This window comes from Tupaia chinensis, unplaced genomic scaffold (assembly GCF_000334495.1).
Source record: "Tupaia chinensis unplaced genomic scaffold, TupChi_1.0 Scaffold000100_1, whole genome shotgun sequence".
Taxonomy (NCBI): Eukaryota; Metazoa; Chordata; class Mammalia; order Scandentia; family Tupaiidae; genus Tupaia; species Tupaia belangeri.
The window spans coordinates 2,358,489-2,384,556 of record NW_006159564.1 but is presented as its reverse complement, the minus strand read 5'-3'; the positions used below and the strand labels follow the sequence as shown (position 1 = coordinate 2,384,556).

The 26,068-nt window shown below is 42.7% G+C and overlaps 1 protein-coding gene and 1 long non-coding RNA gene across 6 annotated transcripts in view; one reads left to right on the top strand and one right to left on the bottom strand.

Moving 5' to 3' along the window:
* LOC102500929 (uncharacterized) overlaps positions 1-3,792 on the bottom strand; it is a 4,789-nt gene extending 997 nt beyond the window's left edge. Inside the window, exons 1-2 of the long non-coding RNA XR_003548581.1 lie at positions 3,594-3,792; positions 1,139-1,217 (exon numbers count right to left, since the gene is read on the bottom strand). This is a non-coding gene — a long non-coding RNA (uncharacterized LOC102500929). The remainder of the gene's footprint in view (positions 1-1,138; positions 1,218-3,593) is intronic.
* A 2,583-nt stretch (positions 3,793-6,375) lies between these two features.
* SENP7 (SUMO specific peptidase 7) overlaps positions 6,376-26,068 on the top strand; it is a 158,476-nt gene continuing 138,783 nt past the window's right edge. For 2 of the 5 annotated variants that reach the window (XM_027769979.1, XM_027769978.1), the window contains exons 1-2: positions 6,376-6,892; positions 17,753-17,805. In XM_027769979.1, coding sequence (XP_027625780.1) covers positions 6,853-6,892; positions 17,753-17,805 — 93 coding nt within the window. In that variant the 5' untranslated portion in view covers positions 6,376-6,852. The remainder of the gene's footprint in view (positions 6,893-17,752; positions 17,806-26,068) is intronic. The other 3 variants (XM_027769982.1, XM_027769981.1, XM_027769984.1) reach the window with 2 other exon arrangements.

Here is a 26,068-nt window from a genome sequence, read left to right as displayed (position 1 = left end):
CCTAAACCATTACTATATACGTACTGTTTCTACCTCTAAGACATATACCATTATAAAAAACCACCCCCCCCAGGGCGTGACTTCTCTGGCCCCCTCTCTCTTTTTCTGTCAGACCAATGAACCTTTCCCAGGAGCATTCCCAATAAAGGCTCTACATTTCTATTTTCTTGTGTGGTTGACCCATTTCTTACATTTGGTGCTGAAACCTGGAAGGAGTTTTGTGTCCCAACAGTCCCCATGAGGGCCTCTCCTCCCCTGAACCAGGAACTGACCTACCAACTGCTGAGTAAGCACCTGCCCTGGCCTTCTGAGGTTAAGTCTATTTGCCCATGGATTCCAGGACTCGAACCTGCGGATTCCCTGTTGGAAATCGTGGCCGCGAGGGTTCCCTCTGACTCCTGGAGCTCAGGTGATTGTGAAGACCTCTCAATCCCCTGCTGCCCATCCCCCATTCCACTCTGTGAGCGCAAAAAGAGATTTAGAACACCCTTCCTTTTCCGCTCACTTGAGTCCTGGACACAATGGGTAATACCGAGTCCATCACCGAGCCAAAGACAGCCTCTGGGCTGTCTGCTCTATAACTTCACCAAATTAGGACTCGCTCAGGATGTCCGCCACAAGCGGCTGATATTCTACCCCACTGTGACTTCGCCAGAATACGCTTTGGACAAGGGTCTAAAGGGACTCCTGAGGGAACTTTCGATTACAATACTCTCACTGATTGGATGCCTATTGCCAAAGGGTCGGCAAATGGTCAGAGGTTCCATATGTCCAAGCCTTTTGGGATCTGCCTTCCCACCACTCCCTCTACACTTACTACACTACTGCCCAAGTCCTTCTTGCAACCAGAACCCCACACAGTCTAAGAAAAAAACCTCTCTTAGCGGCTGATCTCTCTCCTATAGACGGACCACCCAAAACTCTTACCTCCCCCCCTTCCCAGTGCCTCCCTCAAGAGTCCCCCATCATACCCCAGTTCCATTTTGACACCGCCAGTCCCAGGTCCCCTCAGAGCTCCCCCGCCTTCACTGCTACCTCCTCCATGTCCTTTGCTCTCATCCCCTCTTCACCATCTCCAGTTAGTTCACATACCCACTCACACTCTCACCCTTCTTCCATCCCTCCCCCCAGTTCTAACCTTCTCTGTCCTCTCCAGGCAGTGGCGGGAACTGAGGGTATTGTCAGGATCCATGCTCACTTTTCTTTCCAAGATTTATCTGAAATAGAAAAAATACTTGGTTCTTTCTCTGCTAACCCCATGGCTTTTATGAAAGAGTTTTGCCATCAGGACCAGCAGATGGTGTAATGGCTATGTCACTGGACTCCCGTATAGTCAACTGTGGTTCGAGTCCTGGACCTGGTGGCTTAAACTCACAACAGGCACGTATGCATGTGTGCCCAAGATCCCAAGAGGAGAATGGAGGAGAAGGGAGTGCAGCACAGCCATCCCTCCTGGGGGTAGATTTCTCACTTTGTCTCTCTGTCTCTCTGTGTCTTTCTGGTGAGCACATGTGCCCTATAGCAAAAACCTCTCCAAAAATAAAATAAAATAAAATAAATAAATAATAAAAGAAAGAGTTCTGCCATCTTGCTCAGGCCTATAATCTTACTTGGCATGACCTCTATGTAAACCTGTCCTCCACCCTTACTGCGGATGAGAAAGAGTGAGTCCAGGCTGCGGCCCGAGAACATGCTGACCAAGCCTGCCAGGTCGACACAACTTTACCAGTCGGACAAGCGGCCGTTCCTGTTACCGACCCTCAATGGGACTATCATGAAGAAGACTCTGGCCCAAAAAACTGAGACTACATGATTCAAAGTCTCCTGGCTGGAATGCATGCCATCTCTAACAAAATTGTCAATTTTGACAAACTCCAGGAAATCTCCCAGGGGGCAGAAAACCCAGCTGTGTTCCTCAATCTCCTTACAGAGGCCTTAAGCCTTTCTACATGATTAGATCCCACTTCACCAGCTGGGGCCATGGTTTTGACATCTCACTTTATTACTCAGTCAGTGCCTGATATCCATAAGAAACTTAAAGGGACAGAGGATGGCCCTCAGACCCCTGTGAAATGCCATCTGGTAAAAATGGCATTTAAGGTTTACAATGCCAGGGAGGAAGTGGCTGAGGCTAAATGCCAAGCCTACCTTCACCACAAGGTGGCACTCCAAACCCAGGCCCTGGTAACAGCCCTGAGGCCTGCGGCTTCACAGGGGCACAAGAATGGGGCTTCCTCATCTCAGTCTGTTCCCCTGGGACCATGCTTCAAGTGTGGGAAGACGGGCCACTGGGCTTGACAATGTCCTTGCCCCTGACTGCCCACCAAGCCACATCCCAAGAGCAAACACCCAGATCACTGGGGAAGTAACTGCCCAATGGTGGACTTATCCCTAGTGCCTCCACGTGGAAGACATTTCAGCCAGGTGGTCTCCTCTTGGAAGCTGTTGGGACTACCACACACTAAAAAGGCCTGGACTCGAAGATCCTCATCACCCTCTCTGAGCCCAGGGTAATGCTACAGGGAGTGGGGTAAGTCCATCTCCTTTCTTGTGGACACGGGGGCTACCTACTCTGTCCTGCCCTCCCATTTGGAGCCTCTTTTTCCTTCTCAGATCTTGGTCACAGGAGTAGATGGCACACCCTCCTGCCCATGTAGGACAGCCACCCTAGCCTTCCATATGGAGGGACAACCTTTCTCCCACTCCTTTCTAGTTATGCTGTCATGCCTAGTCCCCCTCCTGGGCAGAGACATCCTTCACCAATTGGGAGCTACTCTCCAACTTACAGCTGCAGCCCCTGTCGCTCACTTTCTCCTCCCTCTCATCTGTTCATCCATTGACTCTAATCCTTCCAGCCCTTCCTCCTTTCCTCTTCCCCATGAAGAAGTTAAACCTGTTGTCTGGGATACTTTTGAACCAGTTGTGACTTGCCACTCTTATTCCCCTGAAGGACCCCACCAAGTTTCCCTCCCAACCCCAAGTCCCTATCTCCAAAACACACTGTAAGAGCCATAAGCCTATTACCACCTGACTTCTCACTCACGGACTCCTCATTCCTACAAACTCTCCACGCAACACTCCCCGTCCACAAGCCATCAGGGGCTGACCACCTAGTTCAGGATCTCTGCCTCATCAAAGAGGCAGTCATTCTTCTCCATCTGGTAGTTCCCAACCTATACACGCTCTTATCCCACATACCACCAATCACCACTCACTCCACAGTCCTTGACCTCAAGGATGCCTTTTTCACTATCCCCCTCCACCCAGACTTCCTGTTTACTTTCACCTGGGAGGACCCAATTCACACTCTGCCCAACAGCTTACCTAGACAGTCCTCCCCCAGGGCTTCTTCAAAATTGATGTGCCCTAGACCTACTGACAGCAAAAAAAGGGGGCACCTGCCTGTTCCTCAAGGAAAAATGCTATTACTACATCAACAAGACAGGGCTGGTTGAACAAAACATCAGTGTTCTCAGCTCTCTAAGTGAAGAACTATGGTGCCAGCAGCAACAGCCCACTTCTGTTTTCCCAGACTGGTGGCAACCTACCCTCATCACCTAGATTGCCCCTATTTTAGGACCATTAATTCTTACCTGCCTTGTCTTCATGCTTATACCCTGTTTTCTCAGGTTCCTCTGAAGCCAAATCCAAAGTTTCCCAGGTGGCTGTCAACCAAATGTTCCTCCATCAGTACACACAAGTTCCCACCAAGCCCCCAGCCCCGACTTCCCCTCTTTGTCCCAACTCAACACAGCAGGAAGTAGTTAATGATTGAACGGAACCCTATAATACCAAAACGGTCAGGATGTTAGGCTGGAGGCCTGGGCAGCTTGGATGTGAGGGTTGGATGCCACGTCACAGTTGGCTGAGGCAACCCGGATCTAGTCTGTCATTAGACCTGTATAGCTGCACTGAGATCTAACCCGGATGTAGCACACGGGGCTCTACTTTGCACATGGCACCAGACCTTACATGGCATGGTAATCTGCTCTTCCCTTAAACCACTACCATACATGGACTGTTTCTACTGCTAAGACATTCCCCCTCTCCATACCCTTATAAAAATCGCTGAACCTCACCCTAGGTGCCGGGGACCAGCCTCGGAGGGGGTGGGTTGGTTCGACGGAGGCGACGCTGGAAGAAAAGAAAGACAAAGGCCTCGCGCTTTTTCATGCACGTCCTAAGCCGGACACTCCTCTAAGATCGCTCTCTGAGGAGTGACAACTGCTAGGAAATATCGTGCCTTTTTATTGAAAATGGGATACATGCAAGTAAATGGGAGAGGGGCTACGTGACCTAATGATTAATTCATAAAGTTTTAACAATTGAATCAGAGATTCTATTCAAGTTTTAATTAAGGGCGGATCTATTAATCATTGATACAATTCGACAATAGATTGATGTAAGCAAGCTTTTGGAAACTTCTGTTCTGGGAGCGTGGTTTCGGAGAACAGTTTCAGCAGGCAGAGTTAATTATCAGCCAGTACTTGGCGGCAGCCGTCTTGCGGTTACTGGTTGCATTGCTAGAAAAGAAAATCTCAAGTACAGATATTAGTTTTTATAACTCTCAATAAAAAATGATATTTATATAATTTTGTAGAGATGTAAAATTGATTAAAGGAATCCTAATATATTTGCCTATCCTGAAAGGGTGAAGTTAGTGTTCACTTGATGAGGGTGGGGATACAGCCCTTTCAACTGGTGGTGAAGTGACTAATGAGTTAATGGAAAACTTTGTGGCACACCTAGGCATTCTTATTGTGCTTGTGGCACCACCGTCATGTATTTTGTCAGAACATTAGCTACAATCGGGGAGTCAGAGGGGGGTCACTTCCCAGCAAGGCTATCACAGTCTCGGAGCGAATAGCAGGCGGCCTTGCCGACATGCTAAGTGACCCAAGCTTGTTCCATGGTCGGGGGGCGTACAGTCGCGGCCTTGCCAGCTCACTGAACCGACCGGAAGCAATGCTCAAAGGTCAAGGGGCTCAGACGGGTCCTGGAGCCCCGCCGGGTCGGACTCCTCCACTAGGGCACAACTTCTCTGGCCCCCTCTCACTTTCTCTGTCAACCCTCAAACCTCGCCTGGGAACATTCCCAATAAAGGCTCTACATTTCTACTTTCTCCTATGGTCAGCCCATTTCTTACAGAAAGTACAGCTTTATTGCAAAGTGCAAAGCAGAGAGAGTGGGCAGCTCATGCTGCAAAGACCTGGTCACCCTGAGATGTTTCTCACATGTGTTTTTAAGGGCAAAATTAGGAGCAGGGGTCATAGGTGCATTATAAATTCAGTGACTGGTTCAAGAAGATGTAATCATCTCGTGGGCATTCTTGATTGGTGAGGTGTTATATAATGAAATTTCTCTTCAGGTTTCTGGAGCCATTCAGCCTGGGGTCTTTGAGCCCACAGCTAACAGTTTCCATCCTATAAAACATCTTACATATTGAAATGAAAACCTTATCTTTCCTTTAAATGAGAGTTTTAGGGGTCAAATGGCCTTTATTTATGGTCAATATAGTTGTTTTATTATCGTAACCAAAGTCTGAAGACTTACTCCTTACTCAGGGCCATTACAATGTAAACGGACCTTATATTTCAAGAAACTTAGGGAATATATTGGGGTGGGGGGGTCCTGGCTCAGTTTCAGTTTGAGTCCTGGACCTGGCAGCTTAAAACTTGGTAGGGGGCCCAGCAGTTAGCGTAATGCCTATGTCACTGGACTCCCATGTAGACCACCGCAGTTTGTGTCCTGGACCCAGAGAAGTTGTTAAAGCAAAACAGTAACTACAATAAATATGTTAAAATAAATTTAAAATTCTTGAGCTTAAAGGTCATTTGTCTGGCCAGGCCACTGGGTGGTGTGGTGGTTAAGGTTGCTGGATGTTGCAGTTTGAGTCCCAGACTTGGGGCATGAAAAACATGCCCTGACCCTGTGCATGGGCACTCAAAATCTTCAGAGAATGGAGAAGGGATTGTGAATGGCCATGCCCAGTAGTGCTCTTTTTCATTTTCTCTGTCTCTCCCCCACCAACGCATACACTCTATAAAATATTAAAATAAAATGATAGGGGCGGCAAGTGGTGTGGTGGTTAAGGCCTTTGTATTCTCCACACGGCCTACCATGGCTCAAGTCCCGACCTGGTGGCTTGCTTTCTCACTTTCCTTCTCTCTCTCATTCCATCCCTCTCTGTTCAAATTAAAATGAATAAAGCTCAAGAATATAATTTAAAAAATACAATGACAAATTTGAATTTAAAGAGAGCCTCTTTAGTTTCAGACATTTTCTCCTTGTCCGCCGACTTCATAGTTATTTTCATTCCAAATGCTAAATCAACATTTAGGCTATTTTTAGGTGATTTGCCATCTGGAACTCTTTCATTTTCTGAGAGAGGAAGCGCCTGGAGGACACACATATACACAGGAGAGGCACTAAGAACAGCTTGAAGTAAAGATCAAGGTTTATTACTGGGGCCACCTGGGAAGAGCCAATGAACTAGAGGAGTTCCTCGTTTTCCCTTTCCCATTTTTCTCAACTTAGTCTTTAAAATGAACAAAGCCTTCGCAGAAAGCAGGTAAAACCGCACACCCAAGCACAGCTCCCCAGGGGAGCAGAGGTCGCAAGACAGCTGCACCGACGCACTCGAACAGCAGCAACGCAAAGAAAACAAGTCCCAGGAAGCGACTTCCGGTGGAGGTGGGAGGGGCGGCTGGTTTCCGGTTTCAAGGCCAACGACGCTGTCGCGCAAGCGCGCTTCTCACTTTCCTGGCCTGTCTCCCCTCCCCCGCCCTCCCCCAAGCCTGAGGGGTCTTGAGGTGACAGCGCCTGGAACCGGGACTCCCGGAGGAGGAGAAGATGGACAAGAGGAATCTCGGGCGGCGGCGATCTTCATCTGGTAAGAAAGCGTCGAAGGAGGACTGAGCGGACTGCCCCCTGCCCTGGGCAAAGCGAGGCGCTGTCGGCCGCGGGTGTTGAGGCCTGGAGTCGCGACGGGCAGGGCGGGGAGGGCGAGCACAATGGAAGGCTCCCGGGGCGCCCCCGCCCCCTCGAGTCGAGGATCGAGTCCAAGCTGTCATCGAAGCCTCGGCCGCTCGCTCGTCTGCACCCTTTCGTTTTATTCCTCCTCCGCCGAACACCCTCCTTGCGTCTCGTCGGCCCAAGGATCTTCCCGGTTGGCTTCTCGCTCTCCTGCCACGCCTTCCTCGTAATTCCACCAATGTTCCAGTTAGGTTTCTCGCGCCTGACCCCACTTTCTTCTCTATTCCTTTCATTCTGACGTTGCCTCTCGCCCTGGCCCCCACCCCCGGGCAGGTAGCAGCCACTGCAGGGATGGCTAGGCGGGCCTCGCTAATTGACACTTCGTCCCTGGGCCAAGTGCCTCCCGGTCTGCTGAACTGGCCGGCTTGGGAGCCCTGTTCTTTTCCAGCCTGCTCTTGCATATTGCAACAATGCTTCAAAAGTCGATGATGGTTTTGATGCCGTGCTTTCATTTTTTTTTAATAGTCTCAGTATATTTTTGGTTTTGAATTTGCTTATGAATTTTGTGTCCTGCGTCTTGGAAACTATGTGGAGTTAAAGACCTGACATAGAGCGCCTCCCACTCAAAAAGGTTTTGACAAACTTGTTATCCATTAAGGGCACTTCTAGTCCTGGGTTAAGTCCTGTAGATCTCTAGGGAATGAGAGGAGGAGGAATTACAAGCTTATATGCAGTACCGAAACTTGATGAGTCAATATTTTCATTTCATTTTTTTTTTTCATTTCTTAGTTATTGAGGAGTGACCTGTGGCAGTGCATCTCGAACTTTTTACTGGCCTTAACTTCAGAGGAGAGTGAACGCGTATCACTGGGGACGTTGTCTGAAAGTTTAAAACCTGAGATTCTGAGATCACTTTCACAGGCAACCAGTGTCACTAATTTTTTTGTGTGTGTGTGTATTCCAGAAATATTAGATAGTCTTTGTGTTTGGAAGTATATGTGTGATATGTATGTATGTTTACGTACGTATGTGTATGTTCTAACAGATCAGTATTTGTTTCCTTCACTCCCATAAAAACCTTTAAAATAGACACATTAGGAAAATGAACAGTGTTTATCTGGTATCATTTCCATGCCTCTTACACAGAACCTTAGATGTAATCATACCTCCATTTCAGATGTGTAGCCCATTTTCAATAAATGCATTTTATTTTGCCTCAATACATTTTTTTAGTGCAGGAAGGCAAGATTAGCTCCCTCCTTCACATCTCGTTCCCTTCATCTTTTTGCACTTAGACTTATTTATTACTTAAGATGTATTTCTTTAAAAAAAAAAGGAAGAGAAAAAAAACATATATGTGTACATAAGTATGAAAGTAGAAATGGAATATTATTGATGATAACATGCTTGATTAAGTCACTGTGCAGTTTATTTTAGATGGGAAATTACATTTAGTGCGTTGTGATGATGCTCAGGGAATGAATGTTAGGTAACAAAAAAAAAAAAAAGAAAAGTTGCAGGAGGAAAAAAAAAGAAAAGGACGGTAAAACTATTCGTACCATTTAAAAAAAAATGCATATTTGATGACTGCAGTGAGCTGTATGGGCCCAGCTGGGTTCTACTTTATAGTATGCTCTTTCTACTCACTGGGGTTTATGCCTAAAGTCAGACTGGAGTTCATGTATAGGTATGTGTCAGCTGTGATAACTATTGGATATATTTAGACTAATTAAGTTCACTGGCAGATCATTTGAATGGGTAGGGGGGAGGCATGGAGGACAACCGTGGATGCCAGGGACAATGTGGGAGGAGGATGGGTCATAGCAGAGGGAGGGGGATGGGGAATCTAGGATGGCAAAACAAAAGACAAGGTATGCAGGACATAAGAATTGGGAAATTATTTGCTGAGAACATGTATGTTGATGTGCTTGATTGAGCCTATGCACAGTGTATTTTGGATGGAAAATTCATTTGTGTGTTGTGATGGAAAAAAATTATAATAAAAAATAAATTATAAAAAAAAGATGTATTTCTTTGATGCATGTAGTTATGGGAAGTGAATTTTAAGTATAAAAGTGTTAATACTTAAAAAATAGTGATGGGATCAGCAGGTGGTATGGTAGTAAGGGCACTGAATTCCCACATGGCTGTCTAAGGTTCCAGTCCTGGATAGGTTTTTTCACTTTCTCTGTTTCTCTCTGGTGAGTGCATGTGCCCTATAGCAAATTAAAAAAAAATAAAGAATTCTTTAAAAAAAGATACTGTTGGGACCAGCAGTTAGCATAATGGCTATGTCGCTGGACTCCCACATAGTCGACCGCGGTTCGCGTCCCAGACCCGGTGGCTTAAAACTCAGGCTGGGCACGTGTGCGTGCGTGCCCAAGATCCCGAGAGGAGAGTGGAGGAGAAGGGATTGTGGCGTGGCCATCCCCCTCGGGGAGTGATTTTTCGCTTTCTGTCTCTCTGTCTCTCTCTGTCTGGCGAGCGCACGTGCCCTATAGCGAAAACCTCTCAAAAAAAATATATATATATATACTGTTATTTGTGTTAGTTATATCTCTAGAGAGGATTTTTTCCTCTGATGACTTCCATTTTGGAGTTGTCCTTTCTGAAAAGTAATGTATAATAAAACCCATTCCCAAATCTAATGTTTATCCTCCTGTATTCCTCTGGTATGAAGATATGAATATTAATTTTTAAGTATGCTGTTTACTAGTGTATATTTAATTTTCCTATATAATTTTTCAAAACCCAAGCACGATTAACTGGCTAAAAGGGATTCTGTGTAATAGTTATATGATGTGTGGCCATTTCATTAGGCATCGTTGCTAACTAGAACCCAAATGGGGTGATATTTATAGTCATCAAAGTTTCATTAGTGCACAAAGAGAGGAATCTGATTAATAAAATATGAAGAAAAGACAGAAATAAGGCAGATAGCAGTAGAAATAAAACAGAAACAAAGCTTGAAGTTTTGTCTGAGACTGCACTAGGGTTCCTTAACTTTTTTCCTGAAAAGGAAAATCTATGACTGTTTACACAGTGTTTTGCTCAGAACTCTTTAAGCTATAAGTAGCAGAAGCCAATTTCATTCAGTTAAAAGCTAAATTTTACACAAGTATTTGTTACTCATATAACTGTGAACTGTAGTATCTCAAAAAAACAGTAAATTGGGCTGTCAGGTGGCACGATGATTAAGGGTGCTGGACTCCCACATGGCTGACCACAGTTTTGAGACCCTAACCTAGCGGCTTACTTTCTCACTTTCCTTCTCTCTCTCTTCCTCTCTGGTCAAATGAACATAAATACATAACTAAAAAAAAAGTTAAATAAAATAATTCTTTTAAAAAAAATCCAGTAAATCTGAGGGAAAAACAGATTTTAAAAACAGATTAGATGGGACCATCAGGTGATGTGGTGGTTAAGGTGCTGGATTCCTACATGGCCAACCATGGCAGCTTGAAAATTATGCCAGGCATGTGAGCATGCCTGCCTGCAATCCTGAGAGGAGAATGGAGGAGAAGAGATTGATGTGTGGCCATCCTCCCTGGGGGGTGATTTCTCACTTTCTGTCTCTGGCAAGCATATCTGCCTCATGACAGAAACCTTAAAAAAAAAAAAGAAAAGTTCACAACATTTAACACAGATGTAGTAGAGTCATAGGCTACAATTTTCAGATGAATTTTTGAATTAAAACAGCAAAGTTCTAGTAAATCTCAGATTTTCAGCTGTTTGCTTTAAGTAACATCCTTGGTTATCAGTGTCATTCTCATTCCTAGTTAAGAATATGTATGGTTTTTGGGTGTTTAGGTATTGTGCTAAGAACTTTGCAAACTTTATTTCTTTCAAAAGCTTTTTTAAAGAGATTTTTGCTATTTGGTGTGTGTGCTCACTGGAGACTCAGAGAGAGACATAGAGACAAAAAGTTAGAAACTACCCCCTGGGAGGATGGCCATCCCACAGTCCCTTCTCCTCCATTCTCCTCTCAGGATCTTGGGCATACATATACATGTGCCTGGCATGAGTTTTAAGTCATGGGATCCGGGACTTGAACCATGGTTGATTATGTGGGAGTCCAGTGATGTAACTAACCATTACGCTATCTGCTGGTCCCTCATAAGCCTTCTAAGGTGGTCTGTCTTTCTTTTTAAAGTTTATTCATTTTTGGGCTGGCAGGTGGTGTGGTGGTTAAAGATGCTGGACTCCCACATGGCTGACCACAGTTCAAGTCTCAGATCTGGTTGCTTACTTTCTCACTTTTTCTTTCTCTGGTCAAATTAAAACAAATAATAATAATAAATAAAGTTAAATGAAATAATTTTTAAAAAAAAGTTTATTCATTTCTTCCATGAGAGAGGAAGGGAGAGGTATTGCCAACATTGTGTGTGCCCCTATCCTGTTCCCCACATCAGTCAGCCAGGATCACGGGTACCCATTGTTCATGGGTAGAACTTGGGACACGAACCTGGACCTTCCCACATGGCTTAGCATTACATAGGATTGCATTAATGTTGTGCTACTGCAGCCCACCATAGGGTGGTTATTATTTTTTATTTACAGGTGAGGAAATTCAGATTTAGAGTAAAAAAGCAACCATAACATTAGCTAGTAAGAAGTAGAGTTAGGATTCAAAATTTGGTCTTTATATAAAAATCTGTTATAATTAGCATAATTTCAGGATGTTAATGAGCCTTACTTAAAAAAAAAGTTCCATTGACAATTAGTGTGATAATCATAGTTAGAAAAGTCTTCTTTTTCTTTTTTATTTAATATTTAAAAATGTTTTTGGAGTCTAGCAGGTGGCATAGTGGTTAAGGCACAGGATTCTCACTTGGTCGACTGAGGTTTGAGTCTGGGACCTGGTGATTTGAAACTCATGCCAGGTGTGTGTGTGCATGCCCCATATCCCAAGAGGAGAGTGGAAGAGGAGGGATTGCAGTGTGGCCACCCCCCCTGGGGAATGATCTCTCACTTTCTGTCTCTCTGTCCCTCCCTGTCTCTCTGGTAAGCACACGTGTCCTATAGCAAAAATCTCTCCAAAAAGCAAAAAAAATTCCAAAAACCATTTAAAAAAATTCATGATAGAGTTTGTGTGTGTGTGCACATGAAAGAGAGTAGGGATGTGAGCGTGCTTCAGAGTCTCGTTATGTCACAATTCCCTTTCACCAGTCCTCCAGTCTTACAGATCTTGGATGGTCATATATATATATGCCTGATATGCGTGGTTTGTTTCAGGCTGAGTGGGCTGGAGATTTGAACTGGAGTTGTCATATAGGGTCTGACTTTTTTTCTTTTAAGAATTATCTAATTTTATTTATTTATTCATTTATTTAAATTTGACCAGAGAGAGAGAAAAAGTGAGAAAGCAAGCCATCAGGTCTGGAACTTGAACCGTGGTCAGCTGTGTGGTAGTGTCCAGCACCTTAACCACCACACCACCTGCTGGTCCTCCCTGACTTTTTTTTTTTTTTTTTAGGAGAGATTTTTACTTTACGGTATGTGCGCTCATCATAGAGACAGAGAGTCAGAAAGCAAGAAATCACCCCTCAGGGAAGTATGGCCACACCGCAATTTCTTCTTCTGTAATCCCTTCTCCTCCATTCTCTTCTCAGGATCTTGGGCATGCACACACATGCCTCTGGTACGAGTTTTAAGTCGCCAGGTCTGGGACTTGAATCATGGTCAGCTATAGGGAGTCCAGCAATGCAGCCGTTATGCCATCTGCTGGTCCCAGGGGTCTGATTTCTCTTGAGGAGAGCATTACCTAACACTGAGCTTGAACCAGCCCTAGAAAAGTTACTTTGTTACATTATTTTTTAGAGCCTTGATATGCTACTATAGATTGTGTCTCTTTGAGAGAGTGAACATGTAGTGTTTTTCAAACTTCATTTTGAAATTCTTCCCTCTTCCCCCATTTCTTTTTTTAAAAATAATTATCTATTGTTTATTCATTTATTTTATATTTGACCAGTGACACACACACACACACACACACACACACACACACAACACACACACAGATCGGGCAGGGGGTGGGGGGGAAGCAAGCCACTAGGTCCAGGATTTGAACTGCAGTCAGCTATGTGGGAGTGTCCAGTGCCTTATTACCATGCCACCTGTTGGTCCCCCTGTTTCTTCCATTTCATCTTGAGGGACCAGTGTCCCTGTTTTTACATCTTTGGTATGTCCAGGTGATATCTTCTTTGCATTGAAAGTGTAATGAACCATACTTGAGGTTCAAAATGAAAATCTTAATCATGGTTAAGCTACAAGGTTTGCAGAGATGGTAGCTGAACCCATTGAAATGGATGAAATTGCTCACAAAAATAATACAAAGTAGGAAAAAATTTGTCCACCGAAATATGGAGTGAGAAAAGCCTTGAATCAGATAGTTAATTTCAAAGTTGGGAAGAAGAGCAACTGGTAAGTAAATGGACAGATTTTGAATAGATAAGTTTGGAAAGTAAAGGAGAACAGTGAAAAGATAGTGTTTCAGAGTTAAAGTAGTGTGAGTGTACTGCATCTGGCAGGTAGGAGGTAGGTCACTTTTGCCAATGGTCAATGTGGTTTTAGTAGACCAGTGACAAAAACCACATTTCAAGATGTTAAAGGAGTGAGTGGTGATAGGAAAATGGGCAGCAAAAGCAAGCTGAGAAAAATGAGATACGAAAGAAAGATTTCTGGAACAAGCTTGACTAGGAAATTAGGTAGTAAGCAAATTATTTACATATAAGTTTGTTTATTTTAAAGAATATGAAAGATTGAGTGAGCTGATGTGGTAGTTGAGGTGGCTGGATCCTCCATGGCCAACTGTGTGGTTTGAATCCTGGACCTGGCGGTGTGCAAAACATAGTGGGTGTGTGTGCATGCCCAAAATCCCAAGAGGAGAATGGAGAAGGGATTGCATTGTGAAAGAATCTTTGGGGGATGCTTTCTCACTTAATCTCTCTCTTGTGCATGTGCCCTATAGTGAATTAAAAAGACTTAAATAGTTGATAGTAGTGGAAAAGTGATTAGTGCAAAGGGAAAGATCAAACATATCAGGTCAGAGATAATTGATGGGGTGAAGTTCCAGAAATGGGGAAGAATGGAGACAGAAAACAGTTTGAAACATGGGGAAAGGAGGGAAAATGGATCCAGATCCAGATATATTTTGGGAAGGTAAGGAAATTGTTGCCAGGGCTTTTAAGTGAACTAGGCAAGATAACATTTTTTGAGAGGTAAGGACTTTTAAATGGCATCTGGAGCTCAAAATAGAATAGGAGGTCAATTAGGATTGAATACTAGAACTAGTCTTAGTTAAACAAACATGATTTCATAATAGCTGCACTTGCTACAACTATGTGACTTTCTTCCATAGTTCTTAGTAGTGTAAGTGCAAGATTTGGAAAAATGAATTTAGTTTTACTTAAAGAATGTGACAAGATGTGAAGGCAAAGAATGGGTTCAGTGAGAGTGAGGAAATTGAGGAGTCAAAAGACAGTCTATTGTGGAAAGAGGTTCACATTTGAGAGGTAAAACACTTTTCCTTAAACCCATTCATGAATGTATATTGCTGAAATGGGGATGTATAGAATGTTGTTGGGATAAATTAAGATGAGATCTTTTTTTTTTTTTTTTTGAGTTGATTCATTGAGGTTTTAGTACTTAAGAATGGTAGTATATTTTAATTATAGAGAGGAAAACTATAACCCAACTATTAAGAGTATTCTAGGAATGTTGGAGGAGGTCTTGGCAATGACAAATATGGGCCAGGGACTATATCCAAGCTATTAGAATTTCAATACAGGCATTTTTGCAATAATGTTAGAATATTAATTAAAAGTGATTGTGATGATGGCAAGGAGATTGTTAATCTCTGTTCCTGTTTTGTTTTTGTTTTTTAATTGCCAGATACAGAGAGAAAGCACACTCCTCCACCCCCAGCACTCCCCTCAGCAACGCCCCTCCCCACAGGGACATAGTCATGCCATAATCCTAATCCTTTTTCCTCCATTTCTCCATCCTGCTAAGATTTTGAGCACTCATGCATACGTGCTGGTGTGCTTTTCAAGCCACTGGGACTGGGATTCGAGCTGTGATCAGCGATGTGGGATCGGACTCCCTTAGCCTACAGACTGGTCCTTGTTTTGCCTTTGATATTTAAATATATGTTAGATTTCAGGTTAGTTTTTGACTATGGTGTGAGGTAGGGAAGTAAATTTTAAAAATTTCCTGTAAGGTATGTGTACTTCCAGAGAGAGAGAGAGAAAAAGTGGGAAAGCATCCTCTCCACACACAGGGGGGTGGCCACACCGCAGTCCCTTCTTCATCCTCCTTCAGGATTTTGGGCCTGCACACATGTACACCTGGCTTGTTTCCAAGCCACCAGGTCTGGGACTTGAACTGTGAACTGTGCAGTTGACCAAGTAGGATCGACCTGCCCTAACCACCATGTCACTAGCAGCCACACATCTTTTTAAGAAGTTTATCATTGAACTTGTGATAGAGAGTGCATGCACGTGTGTGTGTTTGTAAGAGGGAGAGAGAGAAAGAGAGAAGCTCTGCCAAAAGGGTCTTGTCTTGCTGCAATCTCCTTTGTCTTCCAGTTCAGGATCCTGGGCATACATGCACAGGCTAGCATGCCCTCAGTCCATCCTGGGGGTCCGAATCTGCAACTGACCACGTGACTTCCAGCACTGCACTTCAGCTCTCCATTAACTGCACAACTTGTTGGGACCACATGGCTTATTTTTTATTCTCCATGTAGTTATCAAATTGTTTTAGCATTGTTTATTGAAACCTCCCTCCCTCACTGAATAGCAGTGGTGTGTTTGTAGTAAGTAGGTGAATACATATGTATCTCTAACATTTATTTTTATTATGAAATCTGTGATATGTTCTATTAAATTATAAATTCTGGAAAAGCTTGAACCGTGTCTATGCTAACTGTCTTGCACAATACTAGGCACATGATAGACATCCAATAAATATCTGCTGATTTAATGAAATAATTCATGAGACTAAAATCCATAGTATGAAAAATGTTGGTCAATAAAGAGTTTAACCATTATCCATTGAACTGTATGCTTAAATATGAAGAAGAATTGAAAGTGTTTTTGCAGAATATTTTCAACTTCTAAATCCCCCTCCCTCTATTATAAGAATTTGTCTGATCAGATGGTTCTACTGCTGGGTGACAGGACTACCTTTTCTAGGGAACTTCTGTTCTTTTTCTTTTGTTTTTGTCATAGTGTGTGTGCACTTAGCAGAGAGAGAAGGAAAGTGAAAAATCATCTTCCAGAAGGATGGCTATGCTGCAATCCCTTCTCCAAGTTCCTTGAGATTCTGGGCATAGCTGCACATGTACCTAGAATGATTTTCTTTTTCTTTTCTTTTTTTTTTTTGAGAGGTTTTTGCTATAGCACGCATGCGCTCACCAGAAAGAGAGAGAGACAGAGAGACAGCGATAAATCACTCCTCAGGGGGGATTGCCACGCCGCAGTCCCTTCTCCTTCATTCTCCTCTCGGGATCCGGGGCACACACGCACACGTGCCTGGTGTGAGTTTAAGCTACTGGGTCCTGGACTCAAACCGCGGTCAGCTACATGGGAGTCCAGCGACATAGCCATTACACCAACTGCTGGTCCCTTCTTTTAATTTTTTTAAAGAATTATTTTACTTAACTTTATTTATTTATTTTAATTTGACTAGAGTGGGTGGAGAGAGAGAGAAAGAGAAAGCTGCTAAGTCTGGGGCTTAAACTGCAGTTGGCCATGTGGGAGTCCAGCACTTAACAACCACACTACCTGCCGGCTCCTCCAGCATGATTTGGAAGCCAATAAGTTGTTGGGAAATTGAATGGTAAAGTTGCTCGTGTGGGATCCAGTGCCTTAACTACCATGCCAACTGCTGGCCCATTGAATTTTTTGTTCTTCTTTCCAACTTTTTCTTTTTCTCTTCCTATTGTCGATCTTCTTAATTTGCTATTACATTATTAACAAATACCTGAGACTAGGTAATTTATAAAGAAGTAGAGGTTTACTAAACTCATGGTTTGGAGGTTCAGGATCCAGGGGCCAGCTTCCAGTGAAGCTATAACATAGAGGATGGCAAGGTCTTGAGCAGAGTGATTGTCTATAAGTTTCTGCCATTTCTGATCTCCTTTTCCTTCTATGGGAAATTCAATTATAGGAGCCCTACTCTGGGATACCATGAAGAGATTAGCCAATGTATATACTGGTTACTGTAGACATTCTGTAAAAATCTGCTATTCTGTAATTATTATTCTTTTTTAAAAATTAATTAGGCCGGCAGGTCGCATCGTGGTTAAGGTGCTGCAATCCCACATGACTTGCTGCAGTTCAAGTCTGGACCTGGAGAATTGCTTTCTCACTTACCTACCCTCTCTCTCTCTGGTCAAATTAAAAAAAAAATATTCAAAAATTTTATTTAGTTATATTTATTATTATTATGATTTAATTTGTTGTAGGGCACATATGCTCATCAGAGAGAGACAGAGAGGGAGAGAAAGACACCAGGCTGAGGACTCGAATTGTGGTCGGCCATGTGGGAGTTCAGTGCCTTCCAGCGCTTTAACCACACTCCTCGTTGGCTTCCATATGTAATTAGTTTTTGGCCCTATGTTTAGCCATTCAGGGTATATAAAATGTATCGGTATAAATTCTAAATTTTATAAGCTGTTTTAAAGCAAGGGATACATGAAGGATCTGTTTTATTAAATTATTTGCCTGATTTAGATGTTAAATGATAATTTTCTTGCCTTATGTTTTTGTAGAAATTGTCACAGAAGGAAAAAGGAAAAAATCTTCATCTTCTGATTTACATGAGGTATGTATTAGTTTTGCTTCTAACCTATTCATTATCTTTGGAATTTATAACAGTGTAAGTATTTTGCTATTTGTTTCTTTAATAAAATTTAAAATACTGTAAAACTGTAAATCAATGTTTCAGAAAAATAGTATATTTTATTTAATTGAAGGTGAACTAGAAAATCCTTTCTGGGACCATCCTTATTTAAATATTTGTAACATGGCAAGTATACATATCTTGTTATCTCTCCTTTTAGCCTCTCTGTGCTCTTTCCTGTATAGCAGCTTTAGGGTATCTAGATTGCTTACCACAGCATAGGGTTTTTGAGTTGTGTGTACTGAGACAGAGAGAAAGAGTGGTGGGGCACAGAAAGGAAGGCGTGTGCACGAGTGTAGGTGAGCCAGGCTGAAACTTTATTGCTTTCTGTGGTTAGCCTGGGATCTTACCGTCCTGTCCAAATTCAAGGGGAAGGGATACAATCCTCATACTGGAGAACTCTCAATTGTCACATTGTAAGAATAAAATGTAAGGTGGGGACTATTGGTGTGTCTGTGTTTGGAAAATAGAGTATGCCACAGAATCCAGTGTAGGTTAAATAACTTACAAAGTATCCATGGCTACAAACAACTTGAAACCTTTGCCTTACTCCCTAAGAAGCTATCTGTTTTCTTTTCTTTTTTTCTTTTCTTTTTTGAGGTTTTTGCCATGGTTTGCATGTGCTCACCCAAGAGAGACTAAGATAGAGGGAAAGTGAGAAATCCTCCCCCCCCACCACCAAGGGGATAGCCTCATGAGAATCCCTTCTCCATTCTCCTCTGCAGATTTTTGGCATGGACATACACACGCCTGGCATGATTTTCAAGCTGCTGGGTCTGGGAGTCAAACCATAGTTGGCCACGTGGGAATCCAGAGTCTTAATCATCATGCCACTAGCTGGCCTCAAAGACACCTGTTTTCTAATCAATATGCAGCAAATGATTGTCTTAGAGATAATCTAGTTTTTTTTTGTAGATGAGCCCTTATTTTATTTTTTAAAAAAATTTTTATCCTTTGGAGAAGGGATACGGAGGTAGAACATTGATGGGATGGGGAAGTGTGGTGTTATCGGTTGAAGATATTTTGATCAACAGGACTGGGGAGAAATGTTCACATATTGAAATGCTCACATTGTAAGCTAAACAATGTGGTTGAATGTATATACAAAAAAAAATAAGTAAAAAATAAATAAAGTAAAAAAAAGTAAAAAAAAAAAAAAAGTAAAAAAAAAAAAAACTTTATTCTGGTGAGACAGAGAGAAAGAGTGGTGGGGCACAGAAAGGAAGGCGTGTGCACGAGTGTAGGTGAGCCAGGCTGAAACTTTATTGCTTTCTGTGGTTAGCCTGGGATCTTACCGTCCTGTCCAAATTCAAGGGGAAGGGATACAATCCTCATACTGGAGAACTCTCAATTGTCACATTGTAAGAATAAAATGTAAGGTGGGGACTATTGGTGTGTCTGTGTTTGGAAAATAGAGTATGCCACAGAATCCAGTGTAGGTTAAATAACTTACAAAGTATCCATGGCTACAAACAACTTGAAACCTTTGCCTTACTCCCTAAGAAGCTATCTGTTTTCTTTTCTTTTTTTCTTTTCTTTTTTGAGGTTTTTGCCATGGTTTGCATGTGCTCACCCAAGAGAGACTAAGATAGAGGGAAAGTGAGAAATCCTCCCCCCCCACCACCAAGGGGATAGCCTCATGAGAATCCCTTCTCCATTCTCCTCTGCAGATTTTTGGCATGGACATACACACGCCTGGCATGATTTTCAAGCTGCTGGGTCTGGGAGTCAAACCATAGTTGGCCACGTGGGAATCCAGAGTCTTAATCATCATGCCACTAGCTGGCCTCAAAGACACCTGTTTTCTAATCAATATGCAGCAAATGATTGTCTTAGAGATAATCTAGTTTTTTTTTGTAGATGAGCCCTTATTTTATTTTTTAAAAAAATTTTTATCCTTTGGAGAAGGGATACGGAGGTAGAACATTGATGGGATGGGGAAGTGTGGTGTTATCGGTTGAAGATATTTTGATCAACAGGACTGGGGAGAAATGTTCACATATTGAAATGCTCACATTGTAAGCTAAACAATGTGGTTGAATGTATATACGAAAAGAAATAAATTTTAAAAAAAAGAAAGGAAATTTGGAAGAAAGAAAGCTCTTTAGCTGAAATTTTCATAGTATCAATGGTTTTCTTATGTTAAAAAAAGTACTAAAAATTGGCCATTATCCAATATCTGGTGCCTCCGTGGCTTGAAAAACACGCCAGTGGTGTGTCCCCAAAATCTTCAAAGGTGGGGAAAAATGGAAAAGGGATTACAGTGTGACCACCCTCCACGGGGGGATGTGTTCTTGTTTTTCTTCTCTTTCTCTCTCTCTAGAGAGCGCATGGGCCCTCTACAAATTAAAAACAAGTTTTTTCTTTATTTATGATAGAAGGCATGTATGTGTGCAAGTGAGAGTGGTGGGGATAGGGAGGGGAGATGAGAATCTTCCACAAGGTCAGGTGATGCCATGATCACTTCAGCCTGTCAAATCTTGGACGCTTGAGCAAGGGCCTAGTGCATTTTAGGCAGCCAATCTGGGGACTGGAATTATAGTCATTATGTGGGATCTGGCTTCTTCTGAACAGTACAGTCATTACCTTTGTTCCATGGAGTTGGCTCCAGATGAGGAATTCTGAAGCGGTGCTTTTAGTAAAGAATAGCAATAAATAAAAAGTTACTTCTCCATGCTCTTTCCAGTTATTGATGCCCTGGAGGTTTAATTTTATCTCTCAAAGATGCCAGAGAGTTGAGTTGAGATGATTTCTTCAATTTTATCTTTCTTACTTAGGCTTTTCTATAGAAATAGTTTTATGAATTTTTACTGGTTGTAGTTGATATAATGCTTATATTTTATATTTTATACGCTGGATTTAAAGCTTAATCATCAGTTATAATTTTATTTTTAGTTTGCTATAGAGCATGATTGCTTGCTAGAGAGAGAGACGAAGAGCAAGTGAGAATGGGAAAGTAAAAAATCACCCCCTAGGGGGCTGGTCATGCTACAATCCCTTCTCCATTCTCCTCTTGGGACTTTGGTCATGCATGCACAGGCGCCTGGCATGAGTTTAAAGCTCCCAGGTCTGGGACTCAAACCATGGTCAACCATGTGAGAGTTCAGTGACATAACCAGTACACCATCGGCTGCGGTCCCCAGAGTAGATTTTTAATAAGTGCTATTGGGTTGTAAGGAAAATCATGACACATTTTTGCATAGAAAAGTACATCATGATCTTTTCACAACCCAATATATGTCTCAAAGGATACTAAGATGAAACTTAATTCATATATATAAACATATATGTAAAATGTGGAGGTGTGTATAAACTTTTTTATTCTAGAAACTTTTGAGCATACTCAAAGTAGAGAGAATACAATGAATTGCCATGTACCCATAACCAGCTTCAAAAGTCTAATATGTTTCATAAATTGTGACATATACATAATGAATATTTTCTATACATTTGTGTGTATATGCATGTATGTATCTTTGGAGGAATAAGAATGGAATAAAGCCTTTGTTTTGTAATCACCTGTCTTAATAAATAAAATGTGATCAACACTCCTAAAGCCCTTGGAAAGCACCCCCTTCCCTTCCACTAGTGATAACGCCTACCTTGAATTTTGTATTGATTTTTGATGACTGAGATGGCTTCATTTACTTTTACGCTAACATCTATACTCCTTTCTTCCTTAGTATTACAGCTCTCCATGTTTTAGCTAGCTACATGCCTTCCCAAGACTGTATTTCCCGAGTTCCTTGACCGTCGTGTGTGACTAGGTCCGACTGCTGTGATGTACCCTCTGTAGGGTCGGTCTGTCTTCTCTCTCCCCTTCCTATTGTTCGCTGTTCTGAATCATTGATTTTTTGTGAGTGGGACAGACATGATGAGAGGGACTCTGAGAGACAGCATCTCTAGTAGGATCCTGTACCCCTAGCCTCACCTAGCCCTGGACCGTGGGCGTGCCTGTGCCCAGCATGCTCAGGGAGGTGTCCAGAGAACTAGGAGCCTTCCCTTGTGGCCTGGCCTCACAGAGCACTGCCACCATCCAGCCTCTCCCCTTTCTGTTTTTCGGAATGCAAATGTGATGGCAGGAACTGAGGCACTATCTCTGAGTGCGTGAGGTGGAGTCGGGTGCTGAGGAGGGAGAGCAAAAGGACGGAAGCCGATCTCGTTCTTTCTAGAGCAGGGTAGGTTACGTCAGGCCCTCCTCTGATCATTTGGTTTCTAATGTGCCCTCCTATTTCACTTCTATCATGCAGCTTTTATAAAGGCTTTATGTATTTCTGACAAAGTGATATATCACATGTTCAAAATACAAAAGGTACAAGGTAGAAAGTTCTCTTCTTTCCTCTGCTGCCAACTATTTTATCCCCAAAGCACACAGCCCTGAAATGAGGAGATCGTGATAGTTCCTAATCAGAAATGTCTGAGGACCCTGCTTTTAGCCATGGTTCTGGGTTTTACCTTAGGTGACAGTCTTCCCCCCACCCTTTGGAGAGAGATTTTTAAAAATTAATTATTTAATTAATTTTATTTGACCAGAGAGGGACAGAGTAAGAGAGAGAGAGAGAGAAAGTGAGAAAGCAAGCCACAAGGTCTGGGATTCAAACCACTGTTTACCATGTGGGAGTCCAGCACCCCTAACGACCTCACTACCTGATGGCCCCTGGAGAGAGATTTTTGCCATAGGCACATGTGCTCTCCAGAGAGAGAGACAGACAGAAAGACAGAAAACAAGAAATTACTCCCTATCCCCCACCCCTGGTGAAGGCCATGCTGCAATCCCTTCTCCTCCATTCTCCTCTTGGGATCTTGGGCACGCACGCACATGCACATGCACCTGGCGTGAAGTTTAAGTCACCGAGTCCGGAACTAGAACCACAGTTGACTACATGGGAGTCCAGCGATGTAACCATTACGCCATCTGCTGGTCCCCTTAGGTGACAATTCTAATACTGCCTCAGTAAAAAAAAACTGCCAAAAAGCATTCTGAGGTATGCTGTGTTCAGTTAAAAAAATAAATAAATAAAGTTATGATCAGTTATCAAAGTCTTCTTTGGATGCAGGAGGTAGTATTGCCTGCATGTATGCAGGTTATCTGATGACTCAGATGTCATTCTCATCAAGTCCTTTAAGAGAATAGTTGATGAGGAGCCAGCTCTGTGGCCTGGTGATTAAAGTAGCCAGATCCCACGTGGCCAACCATGTGGTTCAAGTCCCAGACCCAGGAACTTAGAAACACACTGGGCCATGTGTGCATGTGTGCCCAAAATCCTGAAAGGAAAGAGAGATGGAGGGGAAATGATTGCAGTATGACCATTCCCCATGGGGGATGCATTGTTCTCTCTCCCTTGCTCTGTCTCTCTGGCGAGCACGTGTCCTATAGCATAAATAAATAAACGAATAGATATAATTGATGAGAGCTGAGCAAAGAGGTGTCCCAGTATGGGATATTGGGTTGTCTAACTATCTGGACTGCAGCAAAGGACTAACTAGCATTCTTAGAAAAGAGCAAGAGCATGCTTCAGAGAGTATGCATGTTCTGTACTGGGGAGTCTAAAAGCTCTCCTCAGAACCCTTCGGTGTTGATTTTTATGCAATCTTTAACTAGCAAGTTTAATAAGTCAGCTTTCTGATTCATAGAACGAGTCAATACATCTGAAGGGGGAAAAGGGTGTTGGCTGTCAGCAAGCCCATGGACAAAAGGGAGCATAACAGCAGGGAGGATGACAACACAGGAAGAACATAAGCCACAGCATCCTGGGACATTTCATGGAAGACAGCCACTCTCACATACCTCAGTAAGCCCCTTTGCTACATTAGAGCTATGGCACAGCAAAATGTAGTAATTAGTGTTTATGGAGATGAGCCTGAGTCATCGAGATAGTGAGCTCACTGTGCTGCATTTGTTGAAGATTAGAATCAATCAGGCTGTGGAGGGATGATAATTTGCAGCCTTGGAAAAATAGAATACGCAACTGAGAAGACAGATTCCTCTATGTCAAAATTGATAACGTAGACACGTAGAAAAAAAGAAACCGAAATAAAAGAAGAGAGAAAACAATAAACTGAAAAAACTAGTTTTCCTGTTTATAATAGGCAAGGCATCCATATTATGACCGGGAGAAAGAAGTCCAGAAACTTTACAAGAAGAGAGGGGAGAATTCATGCAATGGGTAGGAAAAAGTAAAAAAGGAAGAAGCTTAGACAAAGGCAGTAAAAGTACAGGTTTTTAAAATGTATTTTTAAAGTGTTTTTATAATAAAGGCATATGAAGATAAATTAAAAATATAGCAGAAAAGGAACAGGACTTAGATTGTCAACAAAAGGAGTGCAATACATTTTTTATTTTGTTTTGTCTTTTTATGTTTAGGGGAAAAGGGATAGTTAGGTCCCCAGAGAACTTTGCCAAGTCTATCATGCCCTCTTGGGGCAATTTTTCCTCAATAACCATGTAGGGATAGTTGAGGATCTTCTCAGAAATCTCTGAATTCTATAGAAATTTTCATTGGAAGACTTTAAAATGTGAGGCCAGCAGGTAGTGTGGTGGTTAAGGCTCTGGACTCTCACATGACTAACAGTGGTTCAAGTACTAAGCCTGGTGGTTTGAAAATCACACAGGCTGCATGTGTGTGCATGCTCAAAATACCAAGAGGAGAAAAGAAAAAGGATTGTAGTGTGGCTATCACCCTTGGCAGGAGGTTTTTCATGTTCTCTCTCTCTCTCTCCAGCACCCTATGGCAAAAACCTAATAAATAACTAAAACAAACATTTTCTGTGTAGCCTTTAAAAAGGTGTATTTTGATTATCTAGTGATGACCTTATGATACACTATTGTCTCACGTTTGAATTTTTAAAAGACTAAATAAATAGGGACCAGCAGATGGTGTAATAGTTACGTCATTGAACTCCCACATAGTCAATGGTGGTTTGAGTCATGAACCCTGTGGCATGTGTGAGTATATGCATGCCCGTGATCCCAAGAGGAGACTGGAGAAGGGACTGCCACATGGCCATCCTCCCTAGGGGATGATTTCTCAGTTTCTGTCTTTCTCTGTCTCTCCAGTGAACATGTGTGCCCTATAGCAAAAAATGCCTCTTTAAAAAAGAAGAATGAATAAATGAATCATCATCATCATTGCTACTGCATTGGTCATGGAAATACCTGAGACTGGATGATTTATAAAGACATAGAGGTTTACTGGACTCACGTTTCTGGTGACTGGAAGCTGCAAAGCTGTAGGTCTGGCATCAGTCTGGCCTGTCATATGACTGACAGGAGCAGAGAGGGCAGTCTGCCTATGCTGAGAGAGATCTGAGGGTAGCCACTGGTCTTTTGTAACAACCTTGTCTCACAGGAACTAACTCCTTAGGAGAGCTAGAACTCACTGGGTCCCAAGAAACCTCATTAGTCCATTTGTGAGAGAAATTCCTCTGTGATACAATCATTGCCATTGGGTCTCAGCTTTGAAAGGTCTCACCACCTCCACTGGGGACCAGATTTCAAAGCAGGAACCTTTAGGAAATAGACCCTTATCCAAACCACAGCAGGTATATATTTTAATGATTTCAGTAAACTAGAAATTTTTGAAATTTAAAGTGTGCAGTTATCACTGTAATCTATATTTAAAACATGTCACCACTCTAAAAAGAAAAAACAACAACAAAAAAAACCCTTGTGTTTACACACAGTTAATCCGCAATACCCTCGCCCCCAGCCCTGAGCAACCAGTGATCTGCTATCTGTCTCCTTTTGCCTTGTTTAGACATTTCATATTAAAGAGCCAAGCAACGTGGAGCATTTTGCATCCCCCTCCTTTCACTTTGCATGATGATGTTGAGGTTTGCCGCGGAGCATGAGTCCGTAGGACATTTCTTTTTTGCTGCCTGGTGGCCCATTGTGTGGATTTTACATTTTGTTCAGATCCACTCATCTACCGATGGACTTCAGATTGTTTCCAGTCATTGGGAACCAGCAGTTAGCGTAATGGCTATGTTGCTGGACTCCCTCGTAGTCGACCGTGGTTCGCGTCCCGGACCCAGTGGCTTATAACTCACGCCGGGCACATGTGCGTGCGTGCCCAAGATCCCGAGAGGAGAATGGAGGAGAAGGGATTGTGGCGTGACCATCCCCCCTGGGGGGTGATTTCTCGCTTTCTGTCTCTAATGTCTCTCTCTGTCTGGTGAGTGCACG